The sequence below is a fragment of the Pseudonaja textilis genome, chromosome 3, assembly GCF_049901715.1.
Source record: "Pseudonaja textilis isolate UNSWEBS1 chromosome 3, rPseTex1.2, whole genome shotgun sequence".
NCBI classification, from domain to species: Eukaryota; Metazoa; Chordata; class Lepidosauria; order Squamata; family Elapidae; genus Pseudonaja; species Pseudonaja textilis.
In genome coordinates, this window is record NC_141992.1 from 1,798,331 (window position 1) to 1,813,585 (window position 15,255).

The 15,255-nt window shown below is 51.6% G+C and overlaps 1 protein-coding gene across 6 annotated transcripts in view; it reads left to right on the plus strand.

Moving 5' to 3' along the window:
* The window catches only part of CDK5RAP1 (CDK5RAP1 mitochondrial tRNA methylthiotransferase), a 32,596-nt gene extending 18,804 nt beyond the window's left edge, over nt 1–13,792 (plus strand). For 3 of the 6 annotated variants that reach the window (XR_015742654.1, XR_015742652.1, XR_015742653.1), the window contains exons 8-14: nt 737–967; nt 1,048–1,145; nt 3,471–3,526; nt 3,847–3,977; nt 6,319–6,468; nt 9,725–9,864; nt 13,051–13,792. Coding sequence is in view for 3 of the 6 variants with exons in the window: in XM_087928776.1 (XP_087784902.1) it covers nt 737–967; nt 1,048–1,145; nt 3,471–3,526; nt 3,847–3,977; nt 6,319–6,474; nt 9,730–9,864; nt 13,051–13,197 (954 nt within the window). In the remaining 3 variants the exon portion in view is untranslated. Of the gene's footprint in view, nt 1–736; nt 968–1,047; nt 1,146–3,470; nt 3,527–3,846; nt 3,978–6,318; nt 6,475–9,724; nt 9,865–13,050 lie in introns of all 6 variants that reach the window. The other 3 variants (XM_087928776.1, XM_087928774.1, XM_087928775.1) reach the window with 1 other exon arrangement.
* Nucleotides 13,793–15,255: the final 1,463 nt, after the last annotated feature.

Below are 15,255 nucleotides of genomic sequence, written 5' to 3' on the forward strand. Positions count from 1 at the left end.
AGGGAAGGCTGAGTTAACCATAGGAAGGAAGGGAGGGAGGGAATGAAGGAAGGAAAGAAGGTATCAATAGCCCTTAAGCTTGTATACCACTTCACGGTGTTTTCCAGCCTCTCTAAGCAGTTTTACAGATCCAGCCTCTGGCCCCCAACAATCTGGGTCTCATTTTACTGACCTCGGAAGGATGGAAGGCTGAGCAACCTTTAGAATGGATGGAGGGAGGGAGGGAGGGAGGGAAAGAAGAAGGAAGGAAAGACGGTAGCAATAGCTCTTAGGCTTATATACCACTTCACGGTGCTTGACAGCCCTCTCTAAGCCAGCCTCTTGCCCCCAACAATCTGGGTCCTCATTTTGCTGACCTCGGAATGAGAGAAAGTTAACTTAGAGCCGGTGAGAATCAAACTGCTGGCAGTGAGCAGTGAGTGAGCCTGCAATACAGGTCGTGTCAATATGGCTGACAGGTCGTCCTCAACTTACTATCACAACTGAGCCCAATATTCTTATTTGAGACATTTGTTAAGTGAGTTTTTCTCCATTCGACAACCTTTCTTGCCGGAGTTGTTAAGTGAATCACTGCCATTGATAAGTTAGTAAACCCCGGTTGTTAAGTGAACCTGGTTTCCCCATCGACTTTGCTTGTCAGAAGGCCGCCAAAGGGAATTGCGTGGCCTGGGGGACAGAGCAGCGGTCGTAAATAGGAAGCCGTTGACAAACATCTTTTCATCTCCTCTCCTCTTAGGGGGTGAAAGAAGTGACCCTTTTGGGCCAGAATGTCAACAGTTATCGGGACAACTCTGAGGTTCAGTTTCACTCCCTGGCATCACCTGAGCTCAGACAAGGATTCCGGACCGTCTACAAAGCCAAAAAGGGCGGGTTGCGTTTTGCCGAGCTTCTGGACCGAGTGGCTGCCGTGGACCCAGAGATGAGGATCCGCTTCACTTCTCCGCACCCCAAAGATTTCCCGGATGAGGTGGGTCAGGCCCCGCTGACCTCTTTCTCACCCACCAGCGGCAGCGGTGTGCCAGTAACAACCCCGTTTGCGTTTCGCAGGTCTTCGAGGTCATGCGGGAAAGACACAATATCTGCAAACAGGTGCACCTTCCTGCCCAAAGCGGCAGCTCCCGTGTCCTGGAGGCCATGAACAGGGGGTGAGATCCGTGTTTGTGTGTATGTGAGTGTCTGCAAGGGGCTCTTAATGCGCCTTGAAAAGGTCTAGCCATGTGGCATCCCCTTTCAGCAGCCCATTCTGCTAAAACATTGGGGAAGTTCGTGTTAGAACTGCATATAAAGCACCACACAGAGCAAACAAAGAGCACAGTTACCATGTGCTTTACTGCTCAACTGTAGAACTGTTAACAGAAAACAAGGAACAGGAACACCATAGATCCAAACTTGTAAACAGTCATCTATTGGCTGACTACTACCGTAGTTCATCATCCTCTATTAACCACCCCATAATCCCTTGCTTCGGGGGTGGAGTCTGCGCATCTGAATGGAGCTGAATGTTTACTGGCCAGGTGCCCTTCCTGTTGCCAATCCAGAGGATTGTTTTTGCAGCCGATATAATTCTCAGTGTGCCCTGATTGTGAGGCGAAAGCTCCACCTCTAAGCCACTGCACCACGCCTGAATACTACTGGAGTTGTTGCATAAAAATAAATACCAGCAATAAATTCCACCCGTTTGCTTAGTTTCTGGTTTGCAACACAAAAGCAAAACACGTATCCCATTTCATCCCGTGTACTTGTGTGTTTGTAGAAGATTTGAGGCAGCCGAATTTTGCCACCCGGGAGGAGGGTGGTGAGGATCTGGATCCCTCAGGAGGGAGGAGTTGCTTTCCAAGAAGAGTAAAGAGGCAACTCAGCCCAGATACTACGTATGAGAGAAAGAGGGTGAAGACAGCCTCTCGCTAATAGATCCCAGAGTCTATCGTAGAGCAGGGAATCTCCAAACATGGCAGCTTTTAAGACTTGTAGACTTCAACTCCCAGAATCCCCCAGCGTGGCGAGTTGAAGGCTGCAAGTCTTCAAGTTGCCAGGTTTGGAGAACTTTGTGGTAGATGCAGAGAGTAGAGTCTTCACTCTGGCAAGAGTGTCTTCTATAGGTGTGGAACAATAAAGACCTCAGCTTGGAAGAATTTCCACCTGTCCTTCTTGGTTTTTTGGCCTTGACACTGATGAATTCTGGGAGTTGAAGTCCACATATGATAGCTGAGGGATGCTGGGAGTTGAAGTCCATGCCTGATGGGATGAACTGTAGTGAGGAGGTGCGTCCCAAGAGGAGAGGGGCATTGCAGAGGAGTAAGAGAGGAAACTCAACTTGGATATCCCATGTGAGAGAAAGTGGGTGAAGACAGCTTCTCCTTAATAGATCCCAGTCTATTTTAGATGCAGAGTGAAGTCTTCAATCTGGCACGATTTTGTCTATAGGTGTGGAACAATACAGAAGTCAACCTGGAAGAATCATCATATGTCATTCTTTTTTTAAAACATATTCATTACATTTTCACAAATACAAGTCTTAATCATGTTTGTAACAGCGTTTTGGCATCGACAAATATTTATATCTTATAGTTCTTATTATATAGATTATTATTTATACATTAACAGATATATTGTGGTTTATTATAAATATAATTACATCTATTTTCTATACCTTCTTATTTATATGTCTGGAATAATACTATCTTAAGATCTCATACTTTAATTACATTAATCTATTTTTCCTACTTTCCATATCTGTTCTCTGACCATTCATACCATTTGTCCCACGTTATATAACATTTGGAGTTCACTTTCTCTTTCATTTCTAACGTGAGCCTATCCATTTCCGCACATTCTAACATTTTATGTATATATGTCCTCCTTAATTAGAGGTCCCACCCCTGGTGGCTGAGGGGGATCCTGGGAGTTGAAGTCCACACAGGATGTGATGGAAGGTAGTGAGACAGTGGATCCCCAGGAGATCATTCAAACCTGATACTATGTGTGAGAGAAAGAGGGTGAAGACAGCCTCTCCCTAATAACTCCCAGAGTATATATTGTGGATTGAGGTAGTGGAGTCCTTAAGTCTGGCAAGATTCTGTCTATAGGTGTGAAACAATATTCAGCCTGGAAGAATCGCCACCTGTCGTTCTTGGTTGGCGCCCAAGACAGGGTGACTTGAGGAATTCTGGGAATCGAAGTCCACATGTGGAAGCTGAGGGAGTTTACACGTGATGTGGTAGAATATAATCAGGTGGCATCATAAGAGGGAGCGGTGCAATGCAAAAGAGCATGATATAACAGATAGCCTGTGTGAGAGAAAGTGGGTGAAGACAGCCTCTCCTCCATAGTTCCCAGAGTCTATTTTAGATGCAGAGAATCGAGCCTTCAGTCTGGCCAGATTCTGTCTACAGGTATAGAACTCGGCTCGAAAGGATCTTCATGTGTCATTCTTGGTTTGGGGCCCGACATCCATGTCCTCATCCTTCCAGATACACGCGGGAATCGTACCTGGAGCTTGTATACCACCTCCGCAATTATTTACCAGGTAGGTGCGTGTCTCATTTATGCTTTCGGATGACCCCCTTCTCCAGACTCACATTACATATTTATGGACTTTTAAGGATAGCGTACAGATGATACAGGGGTTGTGTGAAAAAGGTATTTGGCAGCCACACGGCATCGTTGCCTTTATTTGCCTACGATTACGTATCACCCTTCTGCTCTCACCTTTATGTCATGGGTTGGCCACTATCCCTGGCTCTCTTTTTAAAAAAGAAAAAAAATTACGAGCCATGAAGATGGGGATATTCCGTGTTGGAGACGGTTAATGAGCTAGGAGGAAGATCCCACCTCTTCTGTTTGCAGATGCAACCCTCACCAGTGACTTCATCGCCGGATTCTGTGGGGAGACAGAGGCCGATCATTTGCAGACGCTGTCGCTCCTCCGTGAGGTCAGCTACCACTTCGCCTACATCTTTGCCTACAGCCAGCGGCAGGTGAGGCCTGGGCACCCACTGCATTGGCACATCTCAACAGGGCTGATTTGCACCTGTGGTGGCTGTGCCCATGTTGCAACGGCGGGCTGAATTGCTATTTATTTATTTGTATCCTGAGCCAGCTTCCCAAACACGACAAACCCTCGGAAGTGAACTCAAGGATTCCTTGACTAGGAGCGCCGGCAGCCCCGTCAAAAAAATTTCTCTCTCATTGCAGGCCAAAGTCTGTCCAGCAGGGAGATTGAATAGTTGTCTGTCACATCGATTCACCCCACCTTTCCTTTTTATCCCCTTGGCTCTTCCATGTCAAGGACCGGCCCGTAGATTTCCACTGCTCTCCTCTCCTCTGCCTTCTGCGTATCCTCAGGCACTGGACCCAGCTGTTCCTCCTCTTCCTCATCAGCCACCGCCAGACCTGGAGGCTGTTGACTCTCCAACTGAGGGCTGACGGTCTCTCTCTCCCTCCTCTCTCTCTCTCTCTCTCTCTCCTTCTCTCTCTCTCTCTCTCCCTCCCTCTCTCCTCTCTCTCTCTCTCTCTCTCTCTTTTCCTCACAGGAGCTCTCAGGTTACCCTGATGGTGACCCTGACTCCAACGCTGCCTCCTCCTCTGTTTCAGCTGCTTGAGGGGCCGGTGGCCAAGAGGCCACAATTCCTCCTTTTATGATTTTTGCAAATACCTCAAGTTGGGGAATATACCCTGCACTCGTCTTTTTCAGAGAAATGGTGATTGTCCAATCTCTTCTTAAAAACTTTCCGGGTTCTCTAACCCTGGAAGTTTTTAAGGTGAGACCGGTCAGCCATCTGTCTGAAATGGTATAGGGTTTCCTGCTTGAGCAGGGGGCTGGACTAGAGGACCTCCAAGGTCCCTTCCATCTCTGTTTATTCTATTTCTAATTTCCCCCCTAACAACAGCCCTGTGAGGTGGGTTGGGATGACAGAGAGAGGGGGCTAGCCCAAAGTCAACCAGCTGCCTTTCTAGAACTCACCGTCTCCTGGTGATTGGCCCGAAGTCACTTAGCCGGTGTTCATGCCTAGGACAGAACTAGAACTCACCGTCTCCTGGTGCTGATGCGCCCAAAGTCTCTAAGACCACAGAAAAGCGGTGAAGGGAGTGGCCTTGAAGGGCAGGGGGAAGAGCTGCTATCTAGGTTAGATAAGAGGCCAAGAAACCAGCGTGAGAAAACATCTCAAGCCACGTCCTCCCCAAGTTTAGACGAAGATGAAGTCAGGGAGTGGACAGTCATTTGGATTTACAAGATTCCATTTCTAAGCTATTCCAATGAAGCACAGGTAGTCCTCAACTTACAACAGTTCGTTGAGTGACCGTTCGAATTTACAGTGGCAGTGTGATAACCCAAAAGGGGTGTGGCACAAAGGCAACACAGTCAGATAATCAGTAGGAGTCCCTTTATTCGCTCCCAATTTTGCCCTCGATGACAACACAGGATAAAGTCACGTTTGCTCCCAGCAGCTGCCGCTAAACTCAGCATGCCTTTCTTCTAAGCTGTCTTCCCAGGTGTGGCTAATGAAGGGAATCAGGGCCCTTTCCTCCCCCGTAAGCCACACAACACATGTTGCTCTCTTGTCCATTCCTCCCAAACACAAGGCTTGCATTGCGCACAACACGAGGTAGTGAGGGGAGGGGGGGAAAGGGTGGAGGGGGGAACTTTCCCCACTCACCCCACGCGCCTGGCCTGGCCACCGGGCTGCTTCTTTCCGCTTCTTTCTTCTTCTGCTTCTGGCTGCATGCAAGGAAAGCAGCAGAAGTCTTTCTTTCTCTCCCCCAAACTCTGCCAGAAATGAGTCTTTGGGACCCTGCAAGGCCTCCTGCTCCAAGAGGCTGTGCCGGCAAAGACTCGTTTCTGGCGGAGTTTGGGGGAGAGAAAGAAAGACTTCTGCGGCTTCTGCTGCTTTCCTTGCATGAAGCCAAAAGTCTCCCCCACTCTCTCTTTCTCTTTCCCTGAGAACGGAGCTGGAGACGGTCTCCTGCGATCCCAAATAAAGAACGATCGATCGGTAGGAAAACGAAGTGGGGGATTTTCCTGCAGACTTTTGGGGGGATTTTCCCAGGGTCTTTGGAATTTAAAATGATGAGTTTGGTGGTCCCTGAGGTCCAAAAGGTTGGCGACCCCTGTTCTAGTCCCACAGGGCGTTATTTCCTTAGTCTGGTCCACCCTACAGGGCTGACCAGTGCAGAGGCATCTGCCAGGATGTGTCCTGGCCTGGTCATTCTTTGCTCGGTCAGCTGCTTGGTCAGTCCCCGGATTGAGTCCAGGGTCCCAGACCTGCTTCCTGCCTTCTCTAATCCTGACCTCCATGTCTCGGTGTCTCTGTTCCCCAGAAAACCCGGGCGTTTCACCGCCTGCCGGACGACGTCCCGCCCGAAGTGAAGCACCGCCGGCTGGAGGAGCTGAACACCGTCTTTCGGGAAGAAGCTTCCCGCCTCCAGGCCGCGGCCGTCGGCCAGAGACAAGTGGTGCTGGTGGAAGGGGTGAGGGTGCCCCAGGGCTGGCCAGCTCCGGCGAGTTCAGGGTGCAAGGCTTCCTAATTTCCCCAGGGTTGCAGGGCAGGGCAGGGCAGGAGGGGAGAACGCTTGGGATTCTGCCTGGAGCCGGCCCAGAGTCCCTGCGGAGAGGGAGGTGAACGGCACGGGGATTTGAGAGAGAGGGAGGAGATGGGTGGAAAGGGGAGGGAGGGGGAGGGGGAGGGGAGATGGGAGGGAAGGAAGGAAGGAGGGAATAGAGAGAGTGGAAGAAAGGGAGGGAGGGAGGAGAGATAGGGAAGGAAGGAAGGAGGGAATATAGAGAGTGGAAGAAAGAGGGAGGGAGGAGAGATGGGAGGAAGGAAGGAAGGAGGGAATAGAGAGAGTGGAAGAAAGAGGGAGGGGGGAGGAGAGATAGGGAAGGAAGGAAGGAGGAAGAAAGAGAGTGGAAGAAAGAGGGAGGGATGGAGGAGAGATGGGAGGGAAGGAAGGAAGGAGGGAAATAGAGAGTGGAAGAAGGAGGGAGGGAGGAGAGATGGGAGGGAGGGAAGGAAGGAGGGAATATAGAGAGTGGAAGAAAGAGGGAGGGAGGAGAGATGGGAGGGAAGGAAGGAAGGAGGGAATATAGAGAGTGGAAGAAGGAGGGAGGAGAGATGGGAGGGAAGGAAGGAAGGAGGGAATATAGAGAGTGGAAGAAGGAGGGAGGGAGGGAGGAGAGATGGGAGGGAGGGAAGGAAGGAGGGAATATAGAGAGTGGAAGAAGGAGGGAGGGAGGAGGAGAGATGGGAGGGAAGGAAGGAAGGAGGGAATATAGAGAGTGGAAGAAGGAGGGAGGGAGGGAGGAGAGATGGGAGGGAAGGAAGGAAGGAGGGAATATAGAGAGTGGAAGAAGGAGGGAGGGAGGAGAGATGGGAGGGAGGGAAGGAAGGAGGGAATATAGAGAGTGGAAGAAAGAGGGAGGGAGGAGAGATGGGAGGGAAGGAAGGAAGGAGGGAATATAGAGAGTGGAAGAAGGAGGGAGGGGAGGAGAGATGGGAGGGAGGGAAGGAAGGAGGGAATATAGAGAGTGGAAGAAAGAGGGAGGGAGGAGAGATGGGAGGGAGGGAAGGAAGGAGGGAATATAGAGAGGAAGAAGGAGGGAGGGAGGGAGGGAGGGAGGAGAGATGGGAGGGAGGGAAGGAAGGAGGGAATATAGAGAGTGGAAGAAGGAGGGAGGGAGGGAGGAGAGATGGGAGGGAAGGAAGGAAGGAGGGAATATAGAGAGTGGAAGAAGGAGGGAGGGAGGGAGGAGAGATGGGAGGGAAGGAAGGAAGGAGGGAATATAGAGAGTGGAAGAAGGAGGGAGGGAGGGAGGAGAGATGGGGAAGGAAGGAAGGAGGGAATATAGAGAGTGGAAGAAGGAGGGAGGGAGGAGAGATGGGAGGGAGGGAAGGAAGGAGGGAATATAGAGAGTGGAAGAAGGAGGGAGGGAGGGAGGGAGGGAGGGAGAGATGGGAGGGAGGGAAGGAAGGAGAGGAATATAGAGAGTGGAAGAAGGAGGGAGGGAGGAGAGATGGGAGGGAGGGAAGGAAGGAGGGAATATAGAGAGTGGAAGAAAGAGGGAGGGAGGAGAGATGGGAGTGAAGGAAGGAAGGAGGGAATATAGAGAGTGGAAGAAGGAGGGAGGGAGGAGAGATGGGAGGGAGGGAAGGAAGGAGGGAATATAGAGAGTGGAAGGAGGGAGGGAGGGAGGGAGGGAGGAGAGATGGGAGGGAGGAAGGAAGGAGGGAATATAGAGAGTGGAAGGAGGGAGGGAGGGAGGGAGGGAGGAGAGATGGGAGGGAGGGAAGGAAGGAGGGAATATAGAGAGTGGAAGAAAGGGAGGGAGGAGAGATGGGAAGGAAGGAAGGAAGGAAGATGGATGGATGAAGGAAGGAAAAGAGGGGGAGAGGTGATAGAAAAGATGGGTAGATGGATTGAAGGAAGGAGAAGAAGCGAAGTGATCGAGATGATGGGTAGGAAGGAAATGAAGGAAGGAGAAGAAAGAGAAAGAAAGATAGATATGGATAGCAATAGAATATAATTAAACAGAATAGGAAAAGGGATGGTAAGAATAAAGATAAGGTTGGAAGGGAACTTGGAGGTCTTCAGTCCAACCTGCAGCCCAAGGCAGGAAACTTTATAGCATCCAGACAAGGCTTCTCCAGTGTTTTCTTGACATAGGTAGATAGGTAGGTAGATAGGTAGGTAGGTGGGTGGGTGGGTGGGTGGGTAGGTAGGCAGGCAGGCAGACAGACAGACAGACAGACAGACAGAAATGATAGATAGACCGACATGATACACATGATAGAGAGAGAGAGACAGACACAGACACAGACATGATAGATAGCCAGATAGACATGATAATAGGTAGGTAGGTGGGTGGGTGGGTAGGTAGGCTGACAGACAGACAGACAGACAGACAGACAGACAGACAGACAGAAATGATAGATAGACCGACATGATACATATGATAGAGAGAGACAGACAGACAGACAGACATGGTAAATGGATGGATGGACGGATGGACGGACGGACATGATGATAGATAGATAGATAGATAGATAGATAGATAGATAGATAGATAGATAGATAGATAGATAGATAGATAGATAGATAGATAGATAGACAGACAGACAGACAGACAGACAGACATGATAGACAGAGAGACAGAGAGATGATAGGTAGGTAGATAGAGAGAGAGAGAGATAAACAATATATTAGAAGAAAGAGAGAGAGAGATCGTCCATTGTTTTTTTTAGATAGACAAGACAGGTAGACAGATAGACATGATAGACAGACTGACAGACAGACAGACAGTAAGCGTAGATGATAGGTTGGTAGGTAGAGAGAGAGAGAGAGAGAGAGAGAGACAGATAATATATTAGATATAGATAGGAGAGAGAGAGAGAGAGAGACGTGTCCAGTGTTTTTTTAGATAGACAAGACAGGCGGACGGTTCTCCAGGTAGGACTCAGAAGGGTTCCAGTTGCTCAATTGGATTTTGGGTGGGTGGGTGAGTGGGTCGGGGGGGGGGGCATTGCCGAGTCTTGGGTTCATCCTTCAGAAAAGGAAACGGAGCAGGCACAACCGTCCCAAGTTGGGAGTCATACTCTCCTCCATCCCAAGTAGCTGCCCCCAGGAGCAGCGGGACGCGGCAAGCCCCGGAGCAGCTGGCCGGTCGTGGCTGCCCAGTCTCTTGAGGTCTTTTCTCCCCCTCCCCCGCCCCCATCTCTTTGCCCCCCAGCCCAGCAGGCGCTCCCTCTGGATCTGTGGGGCCGGAACGACGGCGGAGTCAAAGTCATCTTCCCAGACGTGGAGCTGAGCGATGGGACTGCGGGGCCGTCGGCTGTCCGAGCGCAGCCGGGAGATTACGTTCTGGTGGAGGTGAGTTGCGCGTGGCCGCTACTCCGGCACTGCCATCACGAGTAAAGCCTCCCGGATCCCAGGAACGGGCCTTTACTCTGCCCTCTGGATTGTTCTTGATGGACAAGAGGAAGGGTGCAATTCCCCCAAAGATGTCCAGGGTGCAGCACGATCCCTGATCATGAAAACGTCCTCTTATTTCACACAGACACCACCACCCCCAAAAAAAATCACCTTACAGATAGTCCTCAACTTACAACTGTTTGTTTAGTGACTGGTCCAACGTTGCAACGCCACTCCAAAAAACTGTGGACCGTTTTTCTCACAGTTGCAGTATCCCTAAGTTCACAGGTGTCAACTAAAATAAAATAAAATACTCCTTTGGTCTTTTTTAGCTGCCAGCAGAAAGGAAGTGGGGGGGAAAGCAGTGCATTCCTTAAATGCCTCAGATAATCACCATGGCAGCCGAAGCTGTTGGCGCACAAGATTATTACTGCAGAGCAGGATTGATGACTCTTGGCTATGGATGTGTCCCGTTGGAGAAGATACATCCAGGGTCAAGGGGGAAATGAAATGTGTGTCTCAGAGTCAGCTGCACTCACGTAATGCCGACATGGCCGTTCCTAATTTTATTTTACTCCGTGTTGTGGTTCGCCGGCAGCCGGTGAGGACGGCTGAGGCCTCGGAGAGCGAGGACTCAGGTGAGGGGCCTGCGTGGGATGCAGGGATGGGGCCAGGACCGCCAGGGAGTGGAGTGCTGCCTTCGGAGGTTGTGGAGGCTGGCAGTAGTGAGGAAGAGTCCCCCGAGGAGCCTGTGCTCGGTGCGTGTGTGCGCAGGGCTGCTGGAAGGAAAGAGCAGCTGCAACAGCACGGGCAACTCGGGAGTAAGGCTTCAAATTAATGGCCCCTCCCTTAAGGGATAAAAGCCAGCTGAGAACCCAGAGTTCTTTGCAGGAAGCAACGACGTTTTTGCACTCGAGCCTTGTGGATGTGAGGAATATCTGAGTTGATGTTTGGAGATTCTTTGATTTATTGTTTAGGAACTTTATCTGGTGTTCTTGGCAGCCTTGCCAAAATTTAGCAAGGCTGTTCCTTATCGGAGCTGGTGAGTCTGAAGCAGCCTTTGATCTGTGAAGAAACAGGATTCGTAAATGAAACAGTAAAAAGTGGTGCTGTTCCCTTGGTCTTGTGTTTGCTCTCTTGGAACCAGGTTTGGGTCAGAACAGATGCGGCTAGCAACTTACGATTCGAAAGGGGGTGTTGGACCCCCAACAAAGGGAGTTAGATGCGGATGCTTGGCAACCGACTCACTTTTATGACGGTTCGCCGTGTCAGGTGATCCCCTTTTGGGACCTTCTGACCAGCTGAGTCCACGGGGGCGGGGGGGGGGCGGGGAAGCCAGGTTCTCTTAATGACCGTGCGATCCACTTAATGACCTGGTTCCTGACTTACCAGCCGCAGCGATTCACTGAACAACCACGGCGAGAAAGGTCGTAAAAATTGGGGGTGAGATTCACTTCCGAAGTGCCTCGCTCGGCCGCAGACCCGTTGGGCTCCGTTGTGGTCGTAAGTCAAGGACTCACCTGCGTTGCCCACCAGCGGCCACGGAATGGGAAGGGCTGCAGGCCAGCATTATGGACCGCTTGGCGCCTTCAGTTCACGGCTCGTGAGGCCTGAAGCAAGGGAGGAGGGCTGGCTCTGACATTGGGCGTTGCAAACCTCCGAGGGCAACGGGGAGGTGACTGGCCCCTGCGGCTGCCAGGAAGGGGTGTTCCTACTTCACTGGAAATTACAGTCTCCACGGACCCAGCTTTCCGCAGAACAGATCAGGGTTTGTTCGGGGTGGCTGTTGCTGCACAGAGAAGGGGAGACCAAACAGTTGTATTCGTTTTATTTATTTTTTTATCTGCCTAAACAAGTAATTCAGGGAGGCAAACACACCGAATTCTCCTTCTCCTGTTTTTCCCACAACACCCCTGTGAGGTGGGTTGGGCTGAGAGGGAGGGACTGGCTGAGAGTCACCCAGCTGGTAGGAGGACTAGAATTCACCATCTCCCAGGGATTGGCCCACCCAACAGGCTTTCATGGCTGAGGTGGGACTAGAACTCCCCCGTCTCCCGGGATTGGCTCACCCAACTGGCTTTCATGGCTGAGGTGGAACTAGAACTCCCGTCTCCTGGGATTGGCCCACCCAACAGGCTTTCATGGCTGAGGTGGGACTAGAACTCCCCGTCTCCCGGGATTGGCTCACCCAACAGGCTTTCATGGCTGAGGTGGGACTAGAACTCACCCTCACCCAGGGATTGGCTCACCCAACAGGCTTTCATGGCTGAGGTGGGACTAGAACTCACCCTCTCCCAGGGTTTGGTTCACCCAGGTGGCTTTCATGGCTGAGGTGGGACTAGAACCCCCCGTCTCCTGGGGATTGGCTCACCCAACAGGCTTTCATGCCTAAGGCAGGACTAGAACTCCCTGTCTCCCGGGGATTGGCTCACCCAACAGGCTTTCATGGCTGAGGTGGGACTAGAACTCTCCGTCTCCCAGGGATTGGCTCACCCAACAGGCTTTCATGGCTGAGGTGGGACTAGAACTCTCCGTCTCCCAGGGATTGGCTCACCCAACAGGCTTTCATGCCTAAGGTGGGACTAGAACTCCCCGTCTCCCGGGATTGGCTCACCCAACAGGCTTTCATGGCTGAGGCGGGACTAGAACTCACCCTCTCCCAGGAATTGGCTCACCCAACAGGCTTTCATGCCTAAGGCGGGACTAGAACTCCCTGTCTCCCAGGGATTGGCCCACCCAACAGGCTTTCATGGCTGAGGTGGGACTAGAACTCCCCTCTCCCAGGGATTGGCTCACCCAACAGGCTTTCATGCCTAAGGCGGGACTAGAACTCCCTGTCTCCCAGGGATTGGCTCACCCAACAGGCTTTCATGGCTGAGGTTGGACTAGAACTCACCGACTCCTGGTGATTGGCCCAAAGTCACCCAACAGGCTTTCATGCCTAAGGTGGGACTAGAACTCCCCGTCTCCTGGTGATTGGACCAAAGTCACCCAGCTGTCTTTCATTCCTAAGGCGGGACTAGAACTCTCTGTCTCCTGGTGATTGGCCCAATGTCACCCAGCTGTCTTTCATGCCTAAGGCGGGACTAGAACTCCCCCTCTCCTGGGGATTGACCGCTTCTACCTTCTTTCCTCCTGTCCCAGATCTGCTCCTCCTCCCCTCTGACCCTGAAGGGCACCCCGATCTGCCGGACCACGCTGAGGGGCAGCCCACCTCCAGCTTTGGCAGAGGCCGCCCGCAAAGCAGCCGCTGGTGACGGGGGCGGGTTTTCTGCACCCTCAAGACAATGAGGAGCAGCCGAGGACTGATGACCAGCGAGCACCTTGGACGCCAGCTGCTGCAACCTGGCTGGGCATCCCTTGGCGAGAGGCTGTTCACCCAACCAAGCCATCGGGCGTCGTTATCTGAAGCAGAGGCAGGAAGGGAGGCGTGGAGACAAGCTACGCGGCTGGACAAATCGCCTTGGAAACAAGAAATCCCTGCTTCGTCCATCGATGGATGCGTTCAGAAGTGCAGGGTGTTCCTGCCCGTTGTCCACTTTTCTCCCAGGGATGGTTTACATGTGGACACTTCCGTGCTCCTGGACGCTTTCCGCTACGTCTCAGACATGCGTCCGTTGGCTTCAGAGCTAACAGACTCTCCGAGGATGAAAGCTAGTGGACTTCACAGCAGCCCACTGTCCTCTTGCAAGATTTTGGGAGGGCTCAGGTGGTGTATTATGTAAAGAATTTGGGGGGCAGGGGGCTCTCCTTCTCCAAGCAGGCGCCCTCCAGTAGCCCGTCTTTTGGCTCCTTGGGGATGATGGGAGTTTGGGGTTGCTGGAAGCTGCTGGAATCCATCCACAGAGGTTGGGATGGACTAAATAAATTAACGTTTGCAAAAATAGCTTTCCAGGACTTCCTGATTTGATTTTGCTGCCATTTAACGCAACATCTGTCCATCCTGGGCTGGAAGAATCAACCCAGGGGAGTCCTTCATTTACGACCATAAGTGATCCCAGAATGGTTGCACAACTCGTCAGTCGTTATGGTCACATGACTTTCCAACCACCTGTATTTTGATCATAGCGTTGTGGCCTATCGGCGGCTGACGGAGGGAGCCGCTGAGTAGGACAGTCGTGTGGAGGTTGGGGAGGAACCCAGGCCAGTCCTGGAGGCCGAGGAAGGCTCGGACGAGGGCTCTGCGTCAGAGGTAGAGATGAGGCCAGGGCCACCTGAGAGTCCTCAGCTGCCTTTGGACTCGGACTGCAGCGAGGCTGGGAAGCTTCTGGAACAGGTTTCCAGCTTGTGCATGCGTCGAGCTGCCAAAAGGAAGGCACAATTAAGGACTCGGGGTTGATGTGGGAGTAAGGCCACAGGTGGATAATGAACGGCCCCTCCCGTCAGGATTAAAAGAGATGCAAAAGAGGACGGGGCTTTTGCAGGAAGCAACTCGCTCGTTTGGTTGTTTGTTCCAGCCTCATGAAGATTTGCCTGTGTAACCAGGGGTGGGATTCTACCAGTTTGCACCTATTCGCTAGAACCGGTTGTTAACCTTCTAAGCAGTTCGGAGAACCGGTTGTTAGAAGAAATTACTGGGCTAATCCTGTAAGGAAGGCAGGAAGGAAATATTCTGGGGTTGCTTACAGAAACCGCCTCTCCGTTAACCCTGATTACATTCTTGGCAGGACTAGACTTCCTGTCTCTGGAACTTCTCTGGAGTTTTTTCCCCTCCTTTGCTGGTCCTTTGCTTGTGTGGAGGGACCATTTAAAGTTACAATGGCACTAACAAAAGTGACTTATGACCATTTTTCACACTTACGACTGTTGCAGTATCCCCACAGTCACGAGAGGCCAGACGAGGAGATGCATGCCTCGATGTGAGTGATGTTGAGTTGGCCATGCCCAGCCAGTCACAGGACCACCAAGCCACGCCCACCACCTAAGCCACGCCCACAGAACCGGTGGTTTAAAAAATTTGACTCCCACCCCAGTGTGTAACCCAGCCCTTCCCTGCCAGCACTGAGTGTGTAACTATTTACCAGCAGCGTTCTAGGATTGAGAAAGGTCTGAGCGCGTTAATCTTCCTCCGCAAGGCTGTTTGCCAAGCCATTGGCTGACTTGTGAGTGAAATAAATTCACATTAATGTAACAAAAGAGGTATTTGCCGGGTCTCAGAATTAACTTAGTGCTTTTGGGGGAGGCCTAGGAGAGAACGACTGGTCCTCACACTTAGGATTGTTGTAGCATATCCCAACGGTAGTAAGTGTGAGGGCCAATCACCAATTAGTTCCGCGCTGTTACACAGCTGCCCTGTAAAATTACACCACGGTAGAAATCCCAGCACACCTGGAAGACTGATAATGCTTG